Source organism: Euleptes europaea, chromosome 8, assembly GCF_029931775.1.
Source record: "Euleptes europaea isolate rEulEur1 chromosome 8, rEulEur1.hap1, whole genome shotgun sequence".
Lineage (NCBI taxonomy): Eukaryota > Metazoa > Chordata > Lepidosauria > Squamata > Sphaerodactylidae > Euleptes > Euleptes europaea.
In genome coordinates, this window is record NC_079319.1 from 13,735,796 (window position 1) to 13,752,592 (window position 16,797).

A 16,797-nucleotide genomic window follows, 5' to 3' on the forward strand; every position below is an offset into this window, starting at 1 on the left:
TGCGATAACGGGCTAAGTCAAGCCATCCGTCTCTTCCTCCTCCTCACTGTCAGTACCATCACTGTCTTCAAGATTTTCATTGGGTTCGTTTTCATCATGTGCAACAAAGCCGTTATTGTTTGAGGCGTTGGTGTTCTCCTTATCGTCAATATAAACTTTCTGGTGGCACATGGGACAAGTGTCTTGAATGTAGAGCCATTTCCGAAGGCAAAGTGCATGGAAGTAGTGATTGCATGGAGTAATACGAGCAGACGTGGTAAACTCATGGTAGCAGATTGCACACACGTCATCTATCTCACGTAAGCGCTCTCCTTTGACTTCGGGAAGCGAGTTGATTTTCTTAACCGCAGTCCTGCGATTTATGAAGGTTTTCCACCCGTTCTTGGCTTGCAAGTAGATGTTGAAATAGGCATGCAAGCACATCATACATGCCCGGATTTTGCTTCCTGATTCAAACACCATGGTGTAAGCGCCATTCCCAAACATGACCAGTCCGAATATAAACTCAATAATATTGCCCGTCGATCGAACGTAGTAGACGTAATCATCAAGCTTTTCCCATAGGACATTATAGTAGCCATCAATCATGAACAGTACGTACACAGTGATAGAAACTATAACCTTCAGGCAGAGTTCCACGCAGAAGGCTGTAACTGCAAACAGCCACGTGTTTAGTGCATAGTGGTGCCAAAGGATGTAACTGAGCAAAATTGGAAGAACAAAGAGGCAAGCTGATACGAAGAGTACGGGAAAGTGTCTACGGAAGGAGGACACGTGGGAGGCACTCAGGGACATCAGGACAGGATCGGTCATTCCATGAATAAAATGCAAGACTGCAGTCAGCAAAAGGCACATGTTCCGACTCAAGCGCACTAGTCTCTCTTCTGGCTTTAGCCCGCTTAAACCAGTCTGCAGGGCCAAAATGAAAAATAAAACCGGGGCCACAAAACCGAGCCTCTTGTCGTCCTCGTCAGTGGAACCTATAAAGGCCAAAATGCCAAGCCCCAAATAGTGAGCGATGGAGGAGATTACAGCGCTCATGCCTAATACAGTCAAAGTAGAATCGCACCCACTGATAATAAGGCTGCAGAGAATTTCCCAAAAATTATCCCAAGAAATCAGGTAGGATTTCGTGCCTGAGTCAGTTTCCGCCATCTTGACAACATAAATTAGCACAGCAGCTTGGGCCACAAGTCTTGTGAGCCAAAAGACACGCAGCACAGTTGGAAAACGAATCCTTTTCCATGTATCTTCCAACAACAACTGTAATCCGTAAATGCGATACATGTGCCTTACGAGGAGATAGACATACCGTGTGGAGTAGTAGAGCCATTTCATTTTAGACACTAAAATGATCAGGGTATAAAATGTCAAAATGAAGCCTGAGATATAGACTAAAATCTGCCTGATGTGTAAAGGTAATTCAACGATCAAGCCTACAACAGGAATCAATAAATCCAGTATGATCAGTTGAGAGTATGTGGACTGGATATTTAACAGTGCAACGTAGCCAATTCCAAAGGCAAGCTGGAGAATAGAGAGTGCCATCCACAGGGAAGGTCCTTTATGAGGCAGGAGCTGGACTCCAAACGCTTCGTTGGTATAATAGGCACTGTGGAAGTTTATGTGCAAAAAAGCGTAATAGTTCACCAACACTGATGTTGCGGCTAGCAGAAATGCAGAGCTGATCATATAAAACTGGAAAAGGGATCTTTGTGAAAGAACTAGGACGATACTGGATACAAAGACACCTTTAAAAAAAGAGAGAAGAGGAATTAAGCACTTTAACAAGTACACAGTAACTTTAAGTCATTAAACATGCATTTATTTTTGACCCCGTCTGCCAATTTTAGTGTGCTCTTAGGAGGAGGAGGAGGAGGAGGAGGAGTTGGTTTTTATATGCCAACTTTCTTTACCACTTAAGGCAGAATCAAACCGGCTTACAATCACCTTCCCTTCCCCTCCCCACAACAGACACCCTGTGAAATAGGTGGGGCGGAGAGAGCTGTGACTAGCCCAAGGACACCCAGCTGGCTTCATGTGGAGGAGTGGGGAAACCAACCCGGTTCATCAGATTAGCATCCTCCGGGAATCGAACCCAGTCCTCCACATCAGAGGACAGCTCCAAACCACCGCCCTTAACCACTACACCACACTGGCTCAGTTAAGGCCTTGAATACGCTACTCTGAAACTGTTTTCCACTCAAGCAACAAACTCATGATATAACTCATGATATGGGTGCCCATATAATGGGCACCCATGCACCATTTACTAAAAACACTAAGCAAAGCCTCAATAGCATCTGTTTGGCCAACATCTCCAACAGTGCAGACGTGCACCATTCTAAGTCTTCTGAAGTCAATGAGCTTGGAAGGGTATAACTCTTCTTAGGTGGCACTACATCTCTGAGCACCGGAGTACCTCCCAGAAAATTCCGCATATTGCTATAAGTGAAATTACTATCAGATAAGGACTTGGAGAGTTAGTAATTTGTGATGGGTTATAGCTTTCACTGGCAGAAATATAGAAAACTGGCAACTTTATCATTAGCAGAGGGCGTTCTCATATTTATACAAAGCACAGTGCACTTTATCATATCATTCCATTATATAAAAGGTATGTATTGGTACAGGAAGTTAGAACAACGCACACCTTTCCTGACAACCTATCTCCTTTGCACTGATATATTTAACCTTATTCCTATAGAGGTTTTATAAACATGAAATGGTTTCCCATGGTTTTGCAATCCCATGGTTGCCTACGTTCTTACAGTTTACAGAACCACATTTAACTGAAGACTAAAAATTACATATCTTGCAAAATTTTACTGCAGAATGAGATAAGTAAATCAATGACAGGGAAGTCCCATTATTAAATTGTTTTAGTTTACTGTCCAGGTTACTACTATATGGATTTATGGAAGAAGAGGAGGGAGAAGACGAAGAGTTGGTTTTATATGCTGACTTTCTCTATCACTTAAGGGAGAATCAAACCAGATTACAATCACCTTCCCTTTCCCTTCCCACAACAAACACTCTTGAGGTAGGTGAGGCTGAGAGAACTCTAAGAGAGCTGCAACTAGCCCAAGGTCACCCAGCTGGCTTCATGTGGAGGAGTGGGGAAACCAACTTGGTTCACCAGATTAGAGTCCGCCACTCATGTGGAGGAGTGGGGAATCAAACCTGGGTCACCAGATCTGAGTCCACCGCTCCAAACCACTACACCATGCTGGCCCCACAAACCTTGGGGTCACAATTCTTCACAAAATTTCCTGGTCTTTTCCATCAAGACTGTTATATACAAATGATCCCCGAGTATTCTAGTGCCATAATAGTTGACGCATTTGAGTCAGGGGTTGCCAAGTCTCCCACAATGACTGGAGAACTTCCAGCATTGCCTGCTGTTACCCACTGGTGCCTGAATGACTGGAGGAAGAAAAATTGAACCAAACTGGGGGGTGGGGGGAGAGACACGTGTGCAGCATGATGTTGGGGGGTGTGTCCTAGGATTTGCCAACATCTCTGTAGTTTAACCACACTTTTATGCGAATATTAGAGCACCCTTCCCTTGTTATGATGTCACTTCCGACCTTTGCTGGAAGTGATGTTGCACACCAAAATCATGCCATTGTGTCTGTGTCCCTCTCCCCAGTGCTCCCAGGGGTTCCAGGCTGCAGCCTAGCTATTCAAGTTTGGGCCACACTATTTGGAGCCAATAGCTTGTACCAGAGTGGGGGATTTCCACAACCTCTTCCCACCTTTCCCAGTTTCCAAAGGACCTCAGAAGTAGTTTTTTTGAGAGAACACAGAAGGCTGCAGTGAGAACAAGGAAATCGGCCAATATCCATTATGCTAACTCTGCTCCGTTCACTGTTCTCTGGACTCAAGCCACTGTTTGTCTAGTTTAGGGCCAAGAAGGTTCAAAAAGACAGGAAGGCAGTCAGTTAATGGAAATTATTAGTGGAACAATTATGTTAATATTGTAAGATGCAGGAGATGGGTAAAAACGGGTTTTCCCTTAACGCACAAAATAAAATCCTTGTTCTTTCATGTTTGTCTACAGATGCAGTCATTCACATAGCTGAGACATTTAGCTCATTTACTGCATATCATGGCCTGCCCTGGATGGCAATGTATCTCAGAAGCTAAGCAGGGCTGGCCCTGATTAGTACTTGGACCACTAAGGAAGTTCAGGGTTGCTACGCAGAGGCAGGCGATGGCAATTTGCAAACCACCTCTGTTCTTCTCTCGCCTTGAAAACCCTCTGGGGTCACCATAAGTCTTGACAGCACTTTCCAACACCACTGTGTATTATACAAAGTTTCCACACTTAATCAGATATCATACATTGTGAAATAATCAGTTATTTGGATAAAATTGTCTCCCTAAACTCCAGGAAAATTGAAGTGGAAGGCTATAAAATATAAGAACATTTTTTTTGAATTAATAAAACATTGTTTTTGGTAGTAGGGGATTCATCAGAAAAAGAATGGCAGAAGAACACTTAAATATGAGGGTGAGGCAAATAAAAATCTCTGGAAGTCCTGGAACTGTGGTTTGGAGTATCAGGGGAAGAATGGGCTTTTGTCTCTCTGGTTTTTTTCCCCCTAGGGAAGGTGTAATGAAAATATTATTGAAACAGATGAATATGCAACATTTATTTTCTTTTCAAACTTTAATTTAATGCTTTAACTGTACAATCCTAAACAGAGTTATACCCTTCTAAGCCCACTGACATCAGTGTAGTTATAAAGGTGCAATTGTGTAACATGACACCGCACGAATACAAAATGCATTATGTATCACAATACAATTGTACTACTTGGTGTACCTTTTTGAAATTTGAAAATAAGAATGCCTTTCCTACAAAAAATGAAACATAAATATATATTTTTTGTGGACTATTACGCGCTTCTATCTGAAGTTTGCTGTACCACTCCACCACACTGAATTTCTCTTGGTTTTGTTTTGATCCACAATGCAGCAGAAAGTTTCCTGGCGCACCACCAACTTAAGCAGCCACTCTACAACTGTGCTTGGTGCAACATAAGAACGGCCCTGCTGGATCAGACCAAGGCCCATCAAGTCCAGCAGTCTGTTCACACAGTGGCCAACCAGGTGCCTCTAGGAAGCCACTAACAAGACGAGTGCAGCAGCACCATCTTGCCTGTGTTCCACTGCACCCAAAATAATAGGCATGCTCCTCTGATGGCTTGTAAATTTAGGATGGAGGTGAGGGCTTTTGGGGCACAGAGCAGTTATGTCAGCAAAAACCTAGCTGTATGGAAGCCAGGTTGTGTCTTATGAAGGATGTCATCTCAATTGTTGATCAGTGAACAGACAGGTTTCCCCACCATTCGTCTTGGGGCAGGCAAATGACTAGAAGATGCTCAGGTCGAACAGTCATTAGCTTCTCCTCTTCCAGCTTAAAATAACTTGTTTATAACACTGACCTTCTGCTTACTGAAAATAGAGGCAAACCTAAACTGGCTCAGGGAGGGAAGAAATGAGAACCTACACTGACAAAGGTTTTTTTGCAACATACATTTCTTCGCATTCGACCCTAGTTATGTGGAAGGTGGGGGGAAAAGAACACTTACTCAACTGTTCTACATGCCTTGAAGTAAACAGGGTTTTCAAAGAACAAGGATTCTATTATAGATTTAGTCCCTGGACACACAAAAGGGTTATGAACCGTATATGTTGCTAGTCTAATTTTAAAAAGGGAAAACATCAGTTCTGCCACTAGATCTTTCAAGAGATTCACTGCAAAGGATTTCGCTACAGTAGAAAGTGGCCTTTCTACTATAATTATATTACGCTAACTACAGCGGGCACACATCAAGTAAAGACCCCATCCTTCCACCATATCCATAGAAGTGTTGAGGATTAGATGAGTTATGTGTTAACAATGAGTTATATGTTAACAATTTCTTATAATTTCTTATATTCTGCTTATATCAACTGAGCACACATTGCTGGAGTGTGCTTTATACAACGAAATACGCAGTGAAACTATTGGGCCACTGATGGAAAGATTCCCAGGGAAATCTAATAAAATCAAAATACAATATCTCCTATCGGATAAAAACCATCAAACGACACGAAGGGGTTGCCAGATTTTGTGCCCAGATCTATAACCTAAAAAAAAAAAAAAAAACCTAAGAAGTATTCTTAAAGAGCAATACAGATTTTAAATCCTTGGGGTGATTTTACATTTAGTATTCGTTAAGGAGTGTTAATATGTTAAATACACTACGTTTATCTGTATTTGTGGTTGATGCGTACGATGATTATTTTTAACTGTTCCCATTTTTTATATTTTTACTGTATTTGCTGGCCGTGGACCGTAATAAATACCTTTGACTTTGACTATATTCTGCTTTTTGGCTAATTTAAGTCCCCAAGGCCACCACTAACAAAGTAGAGAAAACCTGACAAGAACAAGTGTAAAGCAGCAGTAGCAACCACAACAATGAATCTTTAAAATGGCAGACAGCGTCCAACAGGAGCGGGAAGACAACAGGTCAACAATCAAAAGTTTGGTGTTGTTGCGGGGTTTTTTTTTTGCTGTCATGTCACAGCTGACTTATAGCGACCCTGTAGGGTTTTCAAGGCAAGAGACGTTCGGAGGTGGTTTGCCATTGCCTGCCTCCATGTGGCGACCCTGGTATTCCTTGGAGGTCTCCCATCCAAATACTTGCCAGGGTCAAGGCTGAGAGTGTGTGACTGGCCCAGGGTCACCCAGCAAGCTTCCAGGACGTGAGTGGAGATGTGAACCTGGGTTTCCCAGGTCTTAGTCCGACACCTTAACCACTAGTACACCACGCTGGCTCTCTAATCAAAACTTACAGTGTGGCATTTCCATGAGAAGCCCAAATGCTCTCCTAAAGAAGAAAAAAGTGTTTAACCAACAAGAAATGTCAGGAAAGGTACAAGGCAGGTATCCCCGGGGAGGACTGCTCATAACCCTGGTGCCACAGTTTAAAAGACCCTGTTCCATATAGCTGATAGACAGGCTTCCACCGAAAGTGATACAGAAAGCCAGGGTCAATACAGAGCACGTTACTGCAGTCAAGTCTGGGCATAATTAAAACCTGAATGGATGTAGCTGGGTTGTTTGTTCCAAGAAAGGTTATAGCAGGTGAAGCAGCCTAAGTCACCTAAACTGGATCAAGACTGTTCCTATTCACAGCATAGAAATTAAACCTTTACAAACTTTGTTTGGTTCTAGGAGCCAGCCCCAAAATGTAGGAGTCACCCTCACTTTTCAGCCTTCAAGGTTTCATGTTTAATGACAGCATTTTCTAATTACTGCTACCACAAAACCTGAGGCTGTCACAGAGACAAGGCCAAAGACTTGTTCTCTGCTGCTCCAAAGGACAAGACTAGGACTAATAGTCTTAAAGAGCCCCGTGGCGCAGAGTGGTAAGCTGCAGTACTGCAGTCCAAGCTCTGCTCACGACCTGAGTTCGATCCCAATGGAAGTTGGTTTCAGGTAGCCGGCTCAAGGTTGACTCAGCCTTCCATCCTCCCGAGGTTGGTAAAATGAGTACCCAGCTTGCTGGGGGTAAAAGGAAGAGGCACTGGCAAACCACCCCATAAACAAAAGTCTGCCTAGAAAACGTTGGGATGTGATGTCACCCCATGGGTCAGGAATGACCCGGTGCTTGCACAGGGGACCTTTACCTTTACTTTTTTTAATAGTCTTAAACTACAGGAGGGTAGATTTCAGTTGGACATTGGGAGAAACTTCCAATTTGAAAGAGCAATTTGACAAAGGAATAAATTACCTAGGTGGTGGTAGGCCCGCCCTGGCTGAAGGTCTTCAAGCAGAGGTTGGACAGCCACTTGTCAGGAACTCTCGAGAATCTAGCTTCAGATATCCAGCCCTGAGCAAGGAATTAAATGGCCCATAAGACCCCTTGCAACTCTAGGAAGCTACAGCTGCAACCTTAAGAACACTTTCCCAGAAGTAAGTCCCATTAAATAAAATCAAACTTATTTCACAGTAGCCCTGATTATGTTTGCTCCCTGAGGGAGCAATCTTAAGCAGGCCTACCCAGACTCCTACTCAGGGCCCATTCAGTGGGAGTTACCCCCTGGGAAGTGTTCTTTGGAGTACACTGCAGGTCAGTATGTGTGGATAAAGAACGAAAGAACTACATACCACATTTTAGAAGAGTTGGTTTTTATATGCCGACTTTCTCTACCACTTAAGGGAGACTCAAACCAGCTTACAATCCCCTTCCCCTCCCCACAACAGATACCCTGTGAGGTGGGTGGGGCTGAGAGAACTGTGACTTGCCCAAGGTCACCCAGCTGGCTTCATGTGTAGGAGTGGGGAAACAAATCCAGTTCACCAGATTAGCCTCCACCGCTCACGTGGAGGAGTGGGGAATCAAACCAGGCTCTCTCCAGATCAGATTCCACAGCTCCAAACCACCGCTCTTAACCACTACACCACGCTGAATCAGAACACAACAAAGTTTTCTGATGCAACAGGTCACCCTTGTTTCATACTACAACTAAGGCTTATTAATTTAGGCAAGAAATGAAGGCCTTAGGGGCACAAAATAGTTGTGGCAGCAAATAACTTTGTTTCCATACAATATGGATATGTTTATGAAGGGTATTATCAGGGATCTCAATTATCCTAACAGCCCACGCTCTGCCTTTCCTTTTGGAATTTTAGAATCTTTCCAAAGTCTTGCCAAATATACTTTAATTGGAACTAACAAAGAAAAACTATGTTTTAACCTACAAATAAGGTCTCAGGAAGGGAATAAACCTGCTGCAAAATTAACATTCCCTAAAATCATTGCCTAGTAAATTGTAAAGTGGAAGAATTTCCATCATCCTACAGGGAGCTGTTTATGGCCAAATTCCAATCAAGAAACCAGAATCTGAAAGCAGACACCAGCAAAACATTTCCGGGGACCAGGCAACCCAGCACCTTGGGGCCATCCCAATCTGACTCATGATTCATGGTTACCCAATATCCTACTCATTACTAAAATAAGCTAGCATGTCAAAGTGTTCCAGTTTAGTTCAACAACAGCCTTCGAACTCATTATGAAAGTTCAATCATATCCAAAACTTCCTCTCCCATCCAAAACCAATGAAGTATCAGACTTCCTTCTCAGATGTCAGGTTGTTCCTAGTAGAACAACAGGGAAGCCCTCGGCAACCTTACTTGACTATGGCCCCAACCCAGAGAAAGTTCATCAGATTTAAGTGCCATGGGAAAATTCAGTAACAGAAAAGTCTCACTGATTTCCGTGAGACTTAAGCCCAACTAATATTCTTCAGACTGGGATTCCTCAGGAAGGCACATCCCATCCAAACAACTCATCACTTTTCAGCAATTCAAACTTAAGAGGTATTAAACTTTTTTTACAGTTTTTTAAAAGACCCTCAATAAAATAATGCAATCACACAACATAAGTGTATTTAAAGATTTCCACAAAGTAAGCGCCCACGGCCAAAGTGCGAATGGGGGTTACCGCATTATGGATTCCCAGCAATGTATTACGAGTTTGAAAATGTTATAAAAATACTGTTCGCACTTTCTATGTATTCCCACCGATGTATTGAAACTGTTATAAAAAACACTGTTCACACTTTGTTTGGCCCCTTTAGCTGTGAAGACTTTTTCCAACCATTTTTTAGTCGTGGCATCCAAAAACCCTTTTAAAGCGATGTTTTTTATAACATTTACAAACTCTTAATACATCACTGGGAATAAATAATGCAGTAACCCCCTACATCTAATACTTGTCTGGGTGATAGATTTTTTGCAAATTCCTCCCTCCCACTGCATACCGACACATCACACCCAGCATTGTTGCTGGAGGTGCACTAATTCTCAGGATCAGTGCTTCAAGGGAAAGCATGCTACAGCAGAGCGAGATGGGACAGAGTTCTGGTCTACAGGTGGAACGATTCAGTGGATACAGCCCACTGCAGTCTTGCTAAACAAAGTTGTATCATCGGCCCTTTAATAATCAAGAAATTTGCCATTTTCCTCTGATATATTCTTGAAGCTGGTGTAGAGCCAAGTAATAACATATAGCAAGCTTCCAGAGAATATGGGATAAGTACTGTACATTAAAAATAATCAGGAGACTCGGGAACAATTTTCACCCTCCAAAAATAATCTAGGACTTCCGCAATATTAGCTACTCTTCTTCAATCAAGCCTTTCAAACCAAAGCAATAAGAAAGAAAAGAACCACTCATCTTAGGGGCATCAATTTTGTTCCATACACTGATCCAAACGAGTAACGGCATCCTGAAGAAGATTCAGGTGAATTAATGATAAGGAATAAATACACATTTCACAGTTTTACTTACGGTAGTTAACCTATCTAGTGTAGGCTGTATGGTATAACACTAGAGGCTTTAGGAAGACACTAGTGCAACCGTATCAAATAAAAGGGCTTCCCACCACATCACCTGGACTCTCCTCTTCAACAGCCCTTTCAAAAAAGTAACCACTTAAACACAGCTCTCAATCGCTTAATGCTATCATTGTACTCTTAACAGAGATCATCCCTTAACAGACCAGCCAAATCTCATTTACACAGGATTAGTTTTAAAGCACTTTCCTATTCTAACATATCTTTACAATTGGATGAATGAGCCGCTGTTTCAACAAAGTTTAAACTCTTATGACCCCTTTATCACATGAGCAGCGGCAACCGTCAAAAATAAGTCAAAGTGCGATACCTAAAAGCCACACTCTCCAAATGGCCCCAATTCCCTTTATGTATTTGCTCTAGCTAGAGAGATGCTTCAGTTGGAAGTTGTCCTCCCTAAGCATTATGTTCTCCAATGCCTTCTCACCTGTTTTGCTAACATACTCCTTCCTCAGTGTACTTATTCTCTATCTGCATGCCAACATAGCTGCCCACCCTGAACGATGATTCAGTGTCTACAAGTAACAGGTAAGGCCCAGAAAAAGGCCCACACATCAGCCCTAATAGCTCCACCTTGCCTCATCTCATCAGAGCTTAGGAACTAAGATGGGTCAGCCATGGTTAAGTACTTGGATGGGAGACCACCAGGAATACTGGGGTTGCTATGTGGAGGAAGGAAATGACAAGCTACCTCTGCTCATGTTTCCTTGAAAAAATCCTGAGGTGGAACTTCATGGGGTAGATATGAGTTGGTTGCTACTTGATGGCACACTTTACTTTTTAAAATCGCATATGTATAATATTATATAACACTTGCCTTTTGGGTGGTGGTTTCACAGGATAGTCTGATGTCTAGTTCTGAGACCAGAGAACTATATGTCAACCAAATGACAAGGGTCTGGCCGGCAGTACCTTTAGAGGCCAATACCTGTGTTTTGCCATGCAATATAATTTACCTCCTAACTTACACATACAATTCAGTTCCCCCACCCTTTCTGCTTTATATAATACTCAGTTCTCTAGAACAAGCGATGTATTTCATTAAATCTGGAGATACCCAATGACAACTTGAAATACCATGAGTTAATTCAATATACAATTAACTAACGCACCCAGGAAAGGCCGTGTCAAGTCCCATGAAAGGAAATCTATTATCTCCATTACCATTTAAATGTGCTCTAGGCACAGCGGAATACCTTGTCAGGCTAATAAAGTTATAATTAAACCCAACAAGCAGACAAAGCTTTGGGGGGTGCTCTAACTTAAACTGCAGTTGACAGGTAAATTCATTCAAATGTAATTAGGAATGTGACACACTGAAGATGAAACACTGAAGCTAGACACAGATCTCTGTTAAATTCTGCTGTCATGTGTAGCTCCTTAGAATTAAGGGATTTGTCTACAACACTTCTGCAAATGACACTGCAAAGGTCACTTGCTCTAGAATATCTACCAGGAAGTGCTTTGTCCACAGATGAACGCCTTTTTTTTTTTTTTAAAGGCAGCTCTTCCTACTTACAAATGCTCCTTTGCCTAGTCATCAGGAGATTTACACACCACAGATAACCAAATAACTATCTGCAAGCCCCGGGAGCGCAGCCTGTTTGAAGTACAACATTTCCTACATCAGATAGTCCTTCTGTGTAGGGAAAAATGCACGCAAACTATATCATTATGGTTGTTCCAAGGCTGTTTCAAGGGCAATGTTTCTTACACAAGATAGCATTTTCTGTGCAGGAGAAAGCATGCTATCTTTCTGGGCAATGATTACATGTGTGTAAGCCATGCTGAGATTCTGAGAGGGATGACAGGATAAACGTGTGACAGGTGTACCCGTATGAAAACAGAGTTGCACTTACCTGTAACTGTTGTTCATCGAGTGGTCCTCTTTGCAGTCCCATGTGGGACTGCAAAGAGGACACAACGATGAACCTGTTTTTACCCAGCCCATATAGTAGTACTCATATGACCTATTTTCTACAAAAAGAACAGCCATTTGTTCAGAAAACAGACCATGATTAAAGCAGGGGGTATTTATCTTGGTTTAATCAGTGACAGACCCACAAAGTTGATACTGAAAACACGAAAAAATATTGAAACACTAGGGTTACAGGTAAGAGGAGTTCTAAAACTGCCAATGTGGGGGCTAGCCTAGGCAAGCCTTTAAAAAGGTCACTAGAAGCTTAGCCAAATAATCATGCCGAAGCATTACTTTACAGCAAACATAGAGCTAATCTGAGTCAAGACTCAGCTAGGTTGTAGGTTTAATCGTATGTTGAAAAGATATGAGGACAGAGGCCTACAATCATTTTGGCAGCAGCCTGAGGAACAGCAGTTTACAGTCAAGGGGAGACCAATTCAGGCCTCAGTAAACTACACCTCTTTGGATTTTAGAAGACAAAACAAGAAGTCAAGGAGGTAAGAGTTGAGGCAATACGAAGTGAGCATCTCCTACTGGAAATCTCCGAGGGGAAAATGTGGTTGAGGGAGGTAATTATATGAATTATATAATTTGTTTTTTCTCCCCACTAGTAGCTACAGCAGCACTCCAGCCTACAGCATGGAAAGCTCTTCATGTCCATGTAATACAGATTATTTCCTTTAAGCACCCATCTAATCAGGGTAGTTATAAATTATCCAAGAGCACAAACTGCCCTCCACCCCGGACCATTTCAACATGTATCCCTGGGGCAACTCAGGATTGAGAAAGATCCATTCTAAAACAACGGGAAGCGTAACCTGAGTCTGTCAAAGAGATAGAGAGATCCTTTTCAGAGTGTTGGGGCCTAACTACACTATTATACAATATACAGTTCATGCCAGAGCAGCGATCCAAACTCCACTCAATGTCCTAACTACACTTTAGGCTATTTATTTGTCTGGTTTAAGACTGACACATAACCCTGGTCTCCTTGGCGCCTGAGAAGTTCCCTGTTGAAAGTTCGATTCTCAAGCATGCAGAGGCCTGATTTAGATCAGGACTACAAGCAGGCCGGGAGAGGGGGCTTCATCCTCCCCACCAGCACCATTTTCCTGACCTGAAGCGGCCCTGGGTAGCCATTCTTTGCACCGGGCAGGGAAACCTGCATGCAGTCCTTCGACACGTGCAAATTTCCACAACAGGCCAAACAGCAGTTCCCCCAGGGTGCTGTTTCAAGGTAGAGAAAACAGCACAAAGGGTGGAGGGAAAGCTTAACCCCAGCCCCAATCAAAATGAGGCATCCACAACCTGGAAGGAAGTTCCCAACCTGGAATTCCCAGCAGACATCTGACAAGAGGTTACAGAACTAGGCCCTGGAATTAAGATCCGAGTTCAAATCCCCACTCTGCCACGAAGCTTGGGCTAGTCACCATCTCTCAGCCTCGCCTAACCTCCTTCCCAAGTTTGTTGCTGTCAGGGAAAAACGCAAGCTAAATGGCAGGTATGCTGCCCTCAGCTCTTTGGAGGAAAGGTGGGATCTTTTAAAAAAAATTGCACCAGATAATCTCTCCCAGGAAAAGCATATGAGGATCTTGCTCACACATCTGAAGAGGGAGAACTAAGGAACACAGAAGCTGGAAGGAACAGGGGGACGGGGGAACCTGTAAACCCAAGGGGGAGGAGGGGAATAAGGAGTTATTGCAGTAGAGAGAAGCCATGGGGGGAGGGAGGATATGGAGATCTCACAAGGAGCACCCCTGATTGAAAGGAGATGGGGAACTTGTAAACGTCTTCAAGGGGGGGAGATAAGAAGTTATTGCACTCTAAGAGGAGAGAAGCCGGGGGGGGGATATGGAGATCTCACAAGGAGCACCCCTGATTGAAAGGAGATGGGGAACTTGTAAACTTCTTCAAGGGGGGGAGATAAGGAGCTATTGCACCCTAAGAGGAGAGAAGCCGGGGGGGGGGGATATGGAGATCTCACAAGGAACACCCCTCATTGAAAGGAGAAGGGGAACTTGTAAACTTCTTCAAGGGGGGGAGATAAGGAGCTATTGCACCCTAAGAGGAAAGAAGCCATGGGGGGGATATGGAGATCTCACAAGGAACACCCCTCATTGAAAGGAGAAGGGGAACTTGTAAACTTCTTCAAGGGGGGGGAGATAAGGAGCTATTGCACCCTAAGAGGAAAGAAGCCATGGGGGGGGGATATGGAGATCTCACAAGGAGCGCCCCTGATTGAAAGGGGAAGGGGAACTTGTAAATTTCTTCAAGGGGGGGGGAGATAAGAAGCTATTGCACTCTAAGAGCAGAGAAGCGGGGGGGGATATGGAGATCTCACAAGGAGTACCCCTGATTGAAAGGAGATGGGGAACTTGTAAACTTCTTCAAGGGGGGGAGATAAGGAGCTATTGCACCCTAAGAGGAAAGAAGCCATGGGGGGGATATGGAGATCTCACAAGGAACACCCCTCATTGAAAGGAGAAGGGGAACTTGTAAACTTCTTCAAGGGGGGGAGATAAGGAGCTATTGCACCCTAAGAGGAAAGAAGCCATGGGGGGGGGAGATATGGAGATCTCACAAGGAGCGCCCCTGATTGAAAGGGGAAGGGGAACTTGTAAATTTCTTCAAGGGGGGGGGGAGATAAGAAGCTATTGCACTCTAAGAGCAGAGAAGCGGGGGGGGGGGATATGGAGATCTCACAAGGAACACCCCTGATGGAAAGGAGACGGGGAACTTACAAACTTCATCAAGAAGCTATTGCACCCTAAGAGGAAAGAAGACATGGGGGGGGGGAGAGATATGGAGACCTCTCACCCTGATTGAAAGGAGATGAGGAACTTGTAAACTTCTTCGGGGGTGGGGAATAAGAAACTACTGCACCCTAAGAAAAGCCATGGGGGGGGTATGGAGAACCCACTTCCTACCCCTCCCCGCGGTGGGGAGAGAAACGAGCACCCCCTTAGTGAAAGGAGGCCCCCCAGAGGGAGAGAGGGAGGGATGGAGGGAGCGGCGGGGGGGGTGTCTCTCTCACCCAGCAGCCGCAGCAGCCCCCCCAGGAGGCCGGCCCACAGGGAGTCCCCCGGCAGCACCGGGGCCGAGTTGAAGATGGCGTCGAGGAAGAAGAGGCTGGGCACCCGCAGCGCCACCTCCGCGCCGGCCCGGAGCCGCGGGCCCAGCCGCAGGGGCGGGGGCCGAGGGGGGCCCAGGGCCGCCATCCCCGAGACCCCTCCGCCGCCTCCTGTCCGTCTCCGGGCGGCGGGGAGGCGAGGGCGGGAGAGCCGCGCGCGCCGAGGGAGGGGGGCCCCGGCGAGGGCGGACTCACGACCGCCCTGCAGTGGCGGCCGCCGCTCCCGTCCGCTGCTGCTGCTGCTGGGGGCCCGGCCGCAGAGCCTCCGCCATCGCAGCCGCCCCCCGGGCAGGCGCCTTCGCTCCCCTTCCGGCGGAGAGGGAGAAGCCGAGGCGGCGACGGCGGCCGGGCCTCTCCGGGCCGCGCGGGATGGCGGCGGCCTCCGTCACAATGCTGGGCCCGCCTCGCTCTGCCCCTGCCCGTGAGGAGGAGGAGCCCGCCGAGCCTCGCTCCTCCCGGCCTCTCTCCTCAGGGGAGCCCGCTCGGGCCTACTAGGCCGCAGGGCGCTGAGGGGAAAAAAACGGCTCGCGGCCCTGTCGTTGCGAAACGGAACGACGCTCGGGGCCGCCTTCCTTCAAGGCCGGCCAGGCCCCTCTTCGCGATTGGCGGGAGGTTTTTTGGGGGGCGGGGCCTGGGGAGGGCGGGGTTCGGGGGAGGGACTCCGGCGCCATAGAGTCCGATGGCCAGAGCGGCCGTTTTTCCTCCAGGGGGAACTGATCCCTACCGCCTGGAGATCAGCTGTCACAGCAGGAGCTCTATTGGGGAATCGGGGCTGCAATGGCCACTACACTGACCATTTGGTCAGTTGCAATATTAACCCCTTAACTGTCTGACATGTCCATGTCTCTAATACTCGCTCTCTAATACCCAACAAGCTCTCTAGCTAGTACCTGGAGGTTAGAAACAAACACAAGTAACCCAGATATGGCCGGTAGTATGATGTAACGCTGTGGGTGTAACAGCAGGTTGGCCTGATAAGATATCTGGAGGTAGAAATGTATAGAAGTAGCAAAATCTACAACAAGATGAGAGAAGTCAAAAAGGGCAAGAGTCCAGTAGCACCTTAAGGACTAACAAAAATATTTTCTGGTAGGGTATGAGCTTTCATGAGCCACAGCTCACTTCTTCAGATACTGTGGCTCACGAAAGCTCATACCCTACCAGAAAATATTTGTGTTAGTCTTTAAGGTGCTACTGGACTCTTGCCCTTTTTGACTACTGCAAACAGACTAACACGGCTACCCACTGTGAAAGATAGGAGAAGCCATTCTTTCTGTGTTCTCGGAGCTCCCAGGGCGATCCAGAGCTTTTAGTCTTTCTAGCATG

At 45.3% G+C, this 16,797-nt stretch overlaps 1 protein-coding gene across 1 annotated transcript; it reads right to left on the minus strand.

The window, feature by feature from the left end:
- RNF139 (ring finger protein 139) lies at positions 1-15,577 on the minus strand. The gene is made up of 2 exons (XM_056854796.1): positions 15,376-15,577; positions 1-1,751 (listed from the first exon to the last, which is right to left on the minus strand). The coding sequence occupies exons 1-2, from the start codon at positions 15,557-15,559 to the stop codon at positions 13-15; spliced, it is 1,923 nt and encodes a 640-aa protein (XP_056710774.1). The 5' UTR covers positions 15,560-15,577; the 3' UTR covers positions 1-12.
- Between the last annotated feature and the right edge of the window lie 1,220 nt (positions 15,578-16,797).

What these genes read in the sequence shown, in the direction of transcription:
- RNF139 (XM_056854796.1), bottom strand. Translation starts at nt 15,559, where the DNA reads ATGGCGGCCCTGGGCCCCCCTCGGCCCCCGCCCCTGCGGCTGGGCCCG. An exon ending in GGGGCTGCTGCGGCTGCTGG is followed by an intron (nt 1,752 to 15,375) that starts GTGAGAGAGACA and finishes CTTTTTTTAAAG; the next exon opens with GTGTCTTTGTATCCAGTATC.